The sequence below is a fragment of the Anopheles moucheti genome, chromosome 2, assembly GCF_943734755.1.
Source record: "Anopheles moucheti chromosome 2, idAnoMoucSN_F20_07, whole genome shotgun sequence".
NCBI lineage: Eukaryota > Metazoa > Arthropoda > Insecta > Diptera > Culicidae > Anopheles > Anopheles moucheti.
The window spans coordinates 20,878,053-20,888,967 of record NC_069140.1 but is presented as its reverse complement, the minus strand read 5'-3'; the positions used below and the strand labels follow the sequence as shown (position 1 = coordinate 20,888,967).

The 10,915-nt window shown below is 45.8% G+C and overlaps 2 protein-coding genes and 2 non-coding genes across 5 annotated transcripts; 2 read left to right on the top strand and 2 right to left on the bottom strand.

Moving 5' to 3' along the window:
* Nucleotides 1–756: 756 nt before the first annotated feature.
* LOC128299951 (U1 spliceosomal RNA) lies at nt 757–922 on the bottom strand. The gene has a single exon (XR_008287327.1). It is a non-coding gene; the product is annotated as a U1 spliceosomal RNA (small nuclear RNA).
* A 1,241-nt stretch (nt 923–2,163) lies between these two features.
* LOC128296690 (glutathione-specific gamma-glutamylcyclotransferase 1) lies at nt 2,164–9,003 on the top strand. Of its 2 annotated transcripts, none has more exons than XM_053032153.1 (4): nt 2,164–2,418; nt 3,838–4,861; nt 7,345–7,380; nt 8,235–9,003. In XM_053032153.1, the coding sequence occupies exons 2-4, from the start codon at nt 4,688–4,690 to the stop codon at nt 8,754–8,756; spliced, it is 732 nt and encodes a 243-aa protein (XP_052888113.1). In that variant the 5' UTR covers nt 2,164–2,418; nt 3,838–4,687; the 3' UTR covers nt 8,757–9,003. The 2 variants fall into 2 exon arrangements, with proteins under 2 accessions (XP_052888113.1, XP_052888114.1); XM_053032154.1 differs by lacking the exon at nt 2,164–2,418 and adding an exon at nt 3,403–3,450.
* Nucleotides 6,850–7,015, top strand: LOC128299950 (U1 spliceosomal RNA). The gene has a single exon (XR_008287326.1). It is a non-coding gene; the product is annotated as a U1 spliceosomal RNA (small nuclear RNA).
* Nucleotides 9,004–9,007: 4 nt separating the features above from the next.
* On the bottom strand, nt 9,008–10,643 carry LOC128296689 (26S proteasome non-ATPase regulatory subunit 13). Its single transcript, XM_053032152.1, has 5 exons — nt 10,450–10,643; nt 10,218–10,331; nt 9,863–10,147; nt 9,625–9,778; nt 9,008–9,555 (listed from the first exon to the last, which is right to left on the bottom strand). The coding sequence occupies exons 1-5, from the start codon at nt 10,551–10,553 to the stop codon at nt 9,070–9,072; spliced, it is 1,143 nt and encodes a 380-aa protein (XP_052888112.1). The 5' UTR covers nt 10,554–10,643; the 3' UTR covers nt 9,008–9,069.
* Between the last annotated feature and the right edge of the window lie 272 nt (nt 10,644–10,915).

Here is a 10,915-nt window from a genome sequence, read left to right as displayed (position 1 = left end):
GTGTGGGCATTTCGTGCTAAAGCGAGACCGCATGTTGTTCTGTGGGTTTTCTCGGTAAACGTGTAGTGTTTGTAAGGATCTTCATGTCCACATCGATCCTTGCTTACCCACGCACGATCATATTGCTATGCCTTACCACTTTAAGAGTAAGGCAGCAGCAGCTGCTACCCCAAAAGGCACGGAGTCGTTTATACACGCGTGCATGGATGATTTCGTTTTCCCCGTTCCAGTGTCCGTCCGTAGTTGGCTGTGTGTCTAGAGATGAAACACTTTCAAAAAATTTGTTTGTTTTGCATCAAACTGTCATTGATGATGATCGTACATGGAAAACATTTTTCCCGATCCTTTGGGTGCGCTCGTACGTGCGTCGCCTTGAATGAAGGATTCAACGGAAAAATTGAACGTTTGGCTCCTCCCATCGGAAAATGGGAAAACGGCGAGTTTTCTCGCTCGCGCATCGATTTTCTCGTGCAAAAAAGAGGGTATTTTCTGTGCTGAATGTGTGTATGCAGGGTAAACTACTTGCAGGCGTGCTTGATTGCGAAGAGACTTTTGCGGACTTACGTTATGGGGGAAGATATTCGCTAGAATTACATTTACTGGTCTTGTTGCAACCTAATTTACGTCCCCCATTTTACATTTTCATCCCTATTTAATAATTCCAAAGTAATGTGATACATAAAGTGTTCGAAATAATATATAGGTTCAAGTAAAAGTTCTTCCACTTTGTGTTAAAGTTTTATTGTTCGTATAAAATCGGGATGTGCGCGGACGCACTTCCCGGCTACCAAAAATTGCGCACACGAGTTATCCACATGAGGGATAATCGCAGGGGTCAACCCAGCCCAAGAGTGCAATGGCCAGGCCTCGCCCTGGGGGAACCGCCTTCGTGATCACGGTAACCCCTGTGCCAGGTAAGTATGCTTTCTGCCGGTCACACGTACCCACCCCATTGCCGACAGGCATGCTTCGCTAGCGATGGTTAACTGCACTGTTCGCATCTCCTTCCCATCTATGCTTCGCACGCACCCCTGCAGCTTCCACGATGCTGCGCGAGATGTCCCAGGGAGTGTATGAAACAAAGCGAACATTAGGGGTAGATAATGCAAAAGAGCGCAAAAGACAAAAACATGTAGGAAAACACAACATAACCCAGAAATGCCTCTAGTGTTTTTGGCAGAGAAAGGTTTCTTATGTTTTATGAAATTAAATATGTTGCGTGATGTTCATTTTGTTCGGAGCACTGCAAGGAATAAACACCCCTTGATCGCTCGTAGAATGGGTACAGTAAATTGCAATTGCATTTGCAAACAATTGGCCGAATTTGTTCTGTGTGACGTTTATGAGGAAAGCAATGAAGTTATTGCATCAGCCGGTTGAGGGGTAAACGCACCCGTGACGGACGGACGTACGCACCCCGACATGAAGCATACAACACCGTTAGGCACGGTTTACACAACGAAGCATGTTGTGGTAACAAGTGGAACACTTGTATGGGTTGTTGCCGATGGAAAATGGTATTATAAACATATCAACATCATTATTGTATATTATGTATCATATTATATTATATATTATATTTCTTTATGTATTATTTAATGTAAAGAGACTATTCTACCAGTGGGAAGCATGGAAAACAGCATGTAACACTAAGAAATGGTACATAGTACAGAACTGCTAGTTGAAATTTCAAATCAATGTACTGTATTAAGTTGCTTTGCTTTAATGCTTTAAACACATATTCATGAAGGAGTATGCTTTCAAATGGAAGCTTTACACATCCAATCATATATGGGTTTATTTTATATTTCAGAAATTTTTAAAATGGTTTTCGAGCTTCTGACTGTTTATTTCTCCTTAATTAGCAACAGAGTTTTAAAATCGTTGCGTTACAACGTATGTAAAATAGGAATTGAAATCTGTGGTCATGACAACCGTGCCAGTTCGGTATGGCTGTGTAATCCGTGCTTAACGTCGCGGCAGTCCGAGCGCGTGTGCGTCAACCACCGATGAATGGGGAGGAGAAACAAAATAGAAAACAGCCTACATCGCGACCGAACAGATCGTTTACGGTTGCAGCGGTTTCGTTGAAACATTTTCTGCCACCGTCGTTGAACGCCGCAAGAAAAACTTTCCACCCAAAATCGGCGCTACCCCAAAATTGTGTGCTCACACTGCTGGCAAAACGGTGCAACAGCCCCTTTCTCGAACGTGGCCTAAATATCGGTGTGATAAAATTAAATAGTTCGTTTTGCTGACCGATTTTCACTCACCGTTCACAATCATGTCTCCGTACGGTTGCGTTTGCTGTGGTTGTTTTTCGTGTTAAAAAAGGTGGTGGCAAAAAGTTTTTCTTGCGGCATGGCACCAACGATGCAGATGCGTGGCGTACGCTCTAGGCAGCAACAGTGGTATTGGGTAAGTGAAGTAACACCGAAAAAAAGACACCCTTTTCCATCTTCTCTGACCTTAAATGGGGACAAAAGGACACCTTTTTGGCAACAAGGATGCGTTAAAGGTTACTGCAGGCACATCAACGGGGAGCAATAGCCCCCACCCGTTTAGCACCAATCGCTTCTTTGTCGCTGGTGTCAAGTTCAAGGCGCATTCGCAGTTCTTGTGTGTATGTGGACGGTTTCTTTTTTGTGTGTGCTGCTCACTTTTTTGTTGCATAAAATAGCTGCAAAGCAAAACATTGAACCAGACGCGGAAAAATGCAATAATAGCGAAGGTCGTCCACGTCGGCAGCGATGCGCGGAGTGAACACGGCGCTCGGGTGTTAGATGAACACACCCACACCCGAGCTCGTGTGTAGGGCACCTTCCGAATGGTAATTTTTTTTATTGTTGCTTTTGTTCGCAAATGTTATGCGCCACCATTCACAGCAAATTCATTCGCGCGGTTTCGTGGTGCAGCACGCGCGCGTGTTCCGTCGTTAACGGGTGTTGTTGTTTCAATTAAGCAACTGTGTATTAGCCGATCGTCTCCGTGCGCCACGCGGTAAGGTACAAACGGGATGTGGCGACCAGAGCGCCCTGGTTAGCTAGGACAACAAACGCGCCACCTAGGGAGATTAGGGTGTACTAAAAAGATGTTGGTCGGTGTTAGAAGTGATAAAGCAACCAGGAAGGGATCGAAGTAGGATCGAACTTCAGTTCGGATACCTAAAAGGATGAAAGGGTTTTTTGAATTGCCAATAAGCTGCTACGATTAATCGTGCACAGTATACCTACTCGGATGAGATAAATTTTGACAGTTGGATGCTGTTGCAACGAGCTCGAAGTCTCGTGCCATTTTTTTTTATCGCAAACTATTCTCACACACCCAAAACAACACAGCTCATCTAATCGCGCGATCGAAGCGCGATCTGTTTCGTTAGCAATCATTGGCGATCCGTCCGAGGATCGCTGGGGTGGCTTCCTTTGGTTGGAATGCTGTGCTGTGTGAAGTGTGGGTTTTTATTTGAACCCGGCTATATTCGCGAAGCCACGAATCATTCGCGCACACACAACGAACCGGTCGGAAATAAATGATTGCGTATTGCAGTGGTGGTGGTGGGGAGGTTGGAACAGATTTTGTTCGTGCCGTGTGCACGCGCACACGCTTTGTGTGTGTGCCCGTGTGTCCGTGCGCCCTTAACGCGTGCACACACTAGCGCACATGTGTGAAGCGCGTGTGAGGTATAATAAGTCGCTGATATGGCGCGCTTTGTCTGCTGCGGGACTGTTCCCTGTTTCCCTGGCAGCGTGATGCTGTCGTGTTTGTGCTGGTTTCGGTTCTGTACATTTATGCGCATTTTGTGCTTCCTCTCACTCACTCTTCTTTTTCCGCCCGCAGACTATGAAGCCTTCCGCTAGCAGACCGGATCGACTAACCGCACCAATATCCAACCGCTTCCGAAGAACGTCCGCATCAGTAGTGGCTGCAGAGCGTACAGTGGCGGCCACAGCCGTACTAGCGCACGGGACGCGACATCCGGTCGCGCTGGACCAGAACCAACCGCGACGACATTATCTACCTCTGCTGGAACGGCATCGGCGGCGACATTTGCCGTTTCGTTTAGCAAAGTTAAAACTCTAGCCCTGGAAGGACCTCCCCGGGCCAGGAAGCGACTTGGACGAGATCATAAGTGTGTGTGTTTGTGTGCTGTGTGTAGTGTGCCGGGAGTGTTAGTATAACGACAAGTGAAGGTATTACAGAATGCAGTGACTAGAGAAAGTGACATTACCCCTCTACAAAACAACAAAACCCTCCCCAAACCACCATTTCCCGCTAGGCCACCCCGTAAGGACACGTGTATTGTTTTGTTTTGTGATGGTCAGTTTGCGTACGGTTAGAAATCATGAAGATGAATTAATTTGCGAAAGTGTGCCAAGCTCAATCAATCACCAACGGTAACGGTTACGCCAAAGCTACATAGGATCACGCGCGCAGCTAGTGTGCTCAGGCTAGTCAACACATGCACACATACACCAAGGGTGTGATAGTAGTGGCCAACATCGAAAAGAAGAAGCAGAACAACGTGTGTCGCAAAAATTGTGCTTTCTTCAACCTTCAGCCGCGTGCCCCACGATCGACCCCATCGATCGTGTTTACAAAACAAACCCAGAACCGGAAAGTGGAACGGTTGGGCTTGATAGCGGGCGGCGCCAAGGGTGAGAACAGATTTGCCCAAGGATTCTAAACGATGGAGGCACAACACGAGACGCCTGCTGCGATGCCTAGCGTGTGGGTCTTCGGATACGGTTCCCTCTGTTGGTATCCGGGCTTTGAATACTCCGAATGCATTACCGGGTACATACGTGGGTACGTGCGCCGGTTCTGGCAGGGCAATGTGACACACCGTGGGACGGTAGAGAAGGTAAGGCATCCACCACCGGTCTGCAAACCGGCCGGCGAACAGAAGAATTCTTATTACAGCGTTCTAGACCTAGCCCTTGAAACGTTTTCCAATCCTCAAGCCCCACTTACACAGATGGATGCGAGAGACGAACAGCACACAACTCGCTGTGTGTTTTTGTTAAATGTCCGAATGTTAATTTTATTCGTGCGTCCCCACGGTGCCGCGGCAACTTTGTGGCGAACGGGTGTGTGGGATCTATTTTTATCAGCGCGGCCTGTCACAATACGAGCCGAAAAAATTGGCGAACCACATAATTCCGAAACGGCCATCGATTTGTATGCGTTGGCGGGAGTGTGTGTTAGTACCGGTAGTATCCGAGATACGCTGTTACTCCCACCAAGAAACGTAAAATCTTTTTTAAATTGTTTGTTCGTTGAAAACATTCTACTGTAATCCGAGAGCGCAACGCGTAGATCGAATACAGTTGCAATAACTTAATGTTACAGAACTGACCTGCTTCTCTATAATTTACGTTCTTTGTTTTGTACTTCATACAGCATTAGTTTAAGAGCAATGTTCGTCGAACAAAAGCCAATTTTTCTTTGGTTAAAGATAACCAAACAAAGTTTTTAGTTGTCTTCCAACAATATAGCCCTCTGTTTGTTAGCTAATTGATTTGAAATAAATGCAGTAATGAATTAAAATGAAAGACAGTGCATCATCAAATTCTGACCCATTTGGTTACCACCCACCCCACCAACTCCGCTCAAGAAGTTGGTGTTTGAACATCAACTGCTGAACAGCCTCTACTTGCAAATATGACCAGCTGCGCAACAAGAGCACATCAATTCAGATGATTGCTTTCCGTCGTAGCTGGTAACGATAAACTACCGATTAGGGGTGTGAAAGAGACTATATGAGACTAGGTTTTAAGGCGGTGTATTGTAAAACAAAATTTATTATAATATAAAGAGAATTAACGAACAAATTGATTGTATTGCAATAGAAGCCATTATCACCTCGATTTTTGTGCTTTTAGGTCTGTATTTTGTGTAACTGAGCTGTCAAATAGTAAAATCCACGAATATCGCTTACCGCGTGTCTCGGGAGCTGTCTGTACAGTGCGGTAGTACTTCACTGCACGCGCCCAAACACATCGTTATAAAAATGGGATTACTCCCCATGCCAGTTCAACACAGACTGACCATCGCCCTATCGAAGTGTGCGAGGAAGGTGTTTGTCACCGTTAAGGGTAAAAGGGTTGGAAGTGTTTTGTATACATAGTGGCACACACGAAGAATAAAATTAAAAAAGTAGAAGCGCATTTGGCACGTAAGGCAGCGTAATAAACACATCGCGTCAATATGGGTGTGTGAGAGCGGTTTTGATAAAACATTCCTATAGAACTGCTGCTGGGATGACGCGTTCGTATTAATGTCGTTGCCTACTTCGATGGCGAATATTCGACGAATGCCAATAGGGACAGAAACAAGAACATAAATAATACGAAACACCTGTATGTATGTCGGCAGAAACGTGGACTGTTTTGTCGCGGTTTTGTTGTTGTAGCTGATAATAGATTGCCACACGTGCGGTACATGGTTCGGATACCAGTTTAGTGGAATGTTAAACATTACTTAATCAGAATTGTTTCCTCTATGTTTGTGCCTTTGGCATGACATAATCGCTTCAGTATCGCTTACTGTGAAATCGCGATCTGTGAAATGTATTGTTGATAGAAGGCGTATTGTTTGACCGGTTATCAATAAAGTTTACAAATGTAATTAATTAGCTGATAAGCATTTGTGTATTCATTGTGTATTCCTTTTTCGGTTAGCGAGTTGGGATGGTGCAAGAACTTCTTGGTAGAATGCAGATCTGTTCTCTAGCGAGTGTTGCAGGTAGAAAGCATCCCAATCCTTGCTTCCTTAAAGATGAAATGTTAACCATCGCTAGCGAAGCATGCCTGTCGGCAATGGGGTGGGTACGTGTGACCGGCAGAAAGCATACTTACCTGGCACAGGGGTTACCGTGATCACGAAGGCGGTTCCCCCAGGGCGAGGCCTGGCCATTGCACTCTTGGGCTGGGTTGACCCCTGCGATTATCCCTCATGTGGATAACTCGTGTGCGCAATTTTTGGTAGCCGGGAAGTGCGTCCGCGCACATCCCGATTTCATAGAACACAACAAGTATTACAACAATATCTGTCTACTCTTATCACTCTTTACTGTCAAGAGGGCATAGTTGCTGCGTAGCGTGAGCGTTTGGAAGATGTTCCATTGTTATTATGCGACATTAGATCCTACTGAGTCACCAAGTCATGACATCCTTCACATACAAATTCTATTACTCACTTGCATCGGTCGTGTTCCGCTTCGGAACGGAACATGTGAATATTTGCACGCATCAGCAAGCATAATATTACGCGGTCATGAAACTAATGCACGGTTTCCGTCTGTTCTTTTTTTTTCTTTTCTTCCCCATGTTTCACTCTACGTAGCCGGGTCGCGTGGCCACTTTAATCGAGGACAAAGAGGTAAGTAATGATATGGGTATTTGTAGCATTCAGTGCAGTCAGCTCCCACACAGATGATAGACGATAGGTCTTTAGTTCAGATCAGGTGCTAAATGTGAATGCGATTGAATTACGATCAACACAATAGGAAAGGGTGTTGCGATACTAGATAGGAGTGGCATCATATCAAATGTATCGCTGAAGGTGCTAGGAAGCAAATATATTAGTATAATACAAATTAATTTGCTCATAAAGTGTAGGATGGTGTGTCCAAAAAACCGTACAAACAAACAGCGTAAATTAGAGAGATGTAAACAAAGCAAGGGCGAGATGACCGTGTAACGAAAAAAAGGAGAGAGAGCAGTTCTTTCTGAGTAAGCCCCATTGTGTGAGATTGGATGGGAGAGCAAAGGGCGTGAGAGTGAGGATGTCCTCTCTCCCGACACGTGTCTTTGCCCTCTCCAAAACCGGTAATCTCAACATTACTTTACGATTTTGTCTGGCAATTTTGCACCCTGTCTAAGCCGGAGAGAGAGAAAAACCTCCCCCTCCAACTTCTGACTGCGTGACAAGAGGGACGCTCACGTCCTGACACTTTCTGTCACAGGCCCGGGGACTTTTCCCATGGCATGCTCCCCTCCCGAGAGAGGGAAGCAACTGAAGAGTTATCGAGGTAACTCGTATGGAACCACGAGAGTTGAGCTAGGAAGAACCGCACGCCGTTTCCATGGAAACATGCGTGTATATATACTCACGGTAGCAACATCCGTGTTCTAGTGATGCGTACCGCAGAACTCTACAACAGTACATACGCACGATAAAAATAGATGCTCAGAACGCTTTTCCAACGTGATTTTCTGTTTTCCTCCCTACAGGGTATTACATGGGGCTGTGCATTTAGGGTGACCGGCGGCCACGCATTGGACTATCTGCGGCAGCGCGAGTGCACGCTGGGCGGGTACGTGACGGAGTACATCAAGTTCTATCCCCGGTTGGCCAGCGAACAGTCCGGCATCAGCGGTGAAGCATTTCCGGCGCTCGTGTACATCGCAACGCCCAAGAACGAACACTGGATTGGCGAGGAACCGTTGCTGGTGACGGCACGCCAAATTGTCGAGTGCCGCGGTCCGAGCGGACACAATGTCGAGTACCTGGTGCGTTTGGCTATGTTCATGCGGGATGAATTGCCGGGCGCGTCCGATGAGCATTTGTTCGAGCTCGAAGGGCTCGTGCGCCGGTTCGTGGCGGAAGCAAACGTGAACCTCGAATTGCTGCTGATCGGAAGCGTTACACCCCATCGGATACGGCGTGATACGCATGAGGAGGTGCGGCGCCACGTCACCTTCGAGTTTGCCTCCCGTGTTCCCGATACCAAGCTTCGCTGTTTGCACATTTAAGTGTTCCAGGGGGAAAAAAAAGAGAGAGAGCAGACCAACGATGCGCACACTTATGAACGCCATTTAACATTTCGCTTTACATGATTGTTTTTTCTTCGCTAAATATCCCTACGCACAGTAAAGAAGCACGATACGTGCGGATGTGCATGTTCCCTTCTAAAGATATGCTTACCTTTAAGACTACTGAACGCTGCTATAGTTGACTATAAAATTGTTTTAATAAATAATAATATAACATGAAATTATAGATTCTTATTCATTTATTTAAGTGTATACTTCAGCATGAACAAAAGCACAATTGTGTGTTTTCCACTCAGTTGGTAAGGATTTCACTTGCCCGGCTTTCGATCAGCTGCTCCATGGACGTGATGGACGACATCCAGGTGTCTAGGGTGGTAGCCATACCGGCGACCTGCTTGCGATCCAGCACACGTGGCTGCACCCAGGTCATGTTCACTACGCCGGCCACCTCGTCTATCGCACCCTTTACCAGACCCTGTGCCAGTGCCTTCATGATCAGTATTTCCACCTCCTTGATCGGTAGCTTAGCCTCCTTCGCGATTTCATCGAATGTGATCGTGCGTTTGTTGGCCGGCCGCTTGAACGTCATTTCCATTAGACAGAGGAGCGATATTTTCTGCCGTAGCTTCACTTCCTGAGCGGCCAGATCGGCAATCGAGCTCCATTTCGGTTTCATCTGTTCGAACTTCACGATGTCACCGGAGTTGAACGCACGTAACAGCTCCACCAGCCATTCGTTTTCTGTACCGTTGAGCGATTCGAGAATCGGATGTGCTAGCTAGAACGGATGATATGAAGTTCAATTGTAATTAAAAAGGTAGATTATGCTTTAAAACCATCAACTAACCAGTTCGCCGATGTTGTAGATGCCCTCGCCAAGCAGTGCGGCCAAACCTAGACAGAACGCTTGCTGAGCCCACTGATCCTTCGGGTAGGTATCGATGGAACATCCCAAAAATTGAAGACCACACCGATAGTAATCACTGTGCTGTCCGACCAAACTGTACAGGAAGATTACAATCATGAATTAGAATCGCTTTCAGCCATTGTCACAAACAACGGTCCCATGAACAAGTCACACATACCGGTAGTAGTTGGCTGCTAGCATATAGTATTTACCATGCACTGGTGTTACATTGCCCGCTTCCTCGAGAATGTCCTTCAGATCTTCGATGATTTTTTTCGTCTCATCCAGCTGATTAAGGTGCTCGAGATGAATCTGCCCCTGTAGCACTTTGCACATCCAGACCGCTTGGTCGCAGATTTTTACCTTGTCCTTTAGCTTCTCGAGAAACGCGATGGCTTCCTTCTTATCCGATAGGTACGAAATAACGACGGTCAGAATTTCTACCAAACCGTACGGGTTAATTCTGAAAGAAGCGGTAAAAGATTCACGTTAATTCAGCACAAAGAAGATCCGAAACAGGTTGCAACACGTACTTTGTTTCGAAGGAGGCGATGAAATTGTGATACAGGGCAAGCAAAGCTTCCTCATTCTGCAGTGCAGAATGCTTGACGAAGGCATCCAACTTTATCGTTAACTCATTCCAAAGCCTGACGAAGAAGAGAAGAACATTTAATGGAAATACATCATTACAAAACGCTTTCACACAAACAGCGTGCGGAAACTAAAGTTTGCATCCCTCTAACTTGGGGATTGTATGTTGCTTACTTCTCATTGTACAACTCTTCCAGCACCGTCCATTCGGCCGCTAGATCTTTGTCGGTGGTTTTCTTCTGTTCCGCCAGGTAGGTTGCAACGTTTGCGTTGGACATGTTTTAAAATTACACGTTTTGAACAAACTCTTTTAACAACAAAAATACGTGCAGTTGTTCGGCGCAGCTTTGCGTGGACTTTATTTTATATTTTTTGATGTCATTCGATTTGACAGTTCGCAATGATTTGCAATAACTTTTCGACCCGGTATCGCGGCTATGGCAGTAGGTTGAGTACTCTCGCCATGTCTCTCACAACGAATCATGGGATTGAAGTATTCAACTGTTGGTTGTATTAGGTTTGACAAGGTTCGAGATCGCCCAGGTTCAAGATTTATATACTTTTATTGCAAATTTAACTATATTTGAATAAGTAGTTATTGCATTGTTTCTCAACTATCTTTCCACCTTAAGTTAAAGTA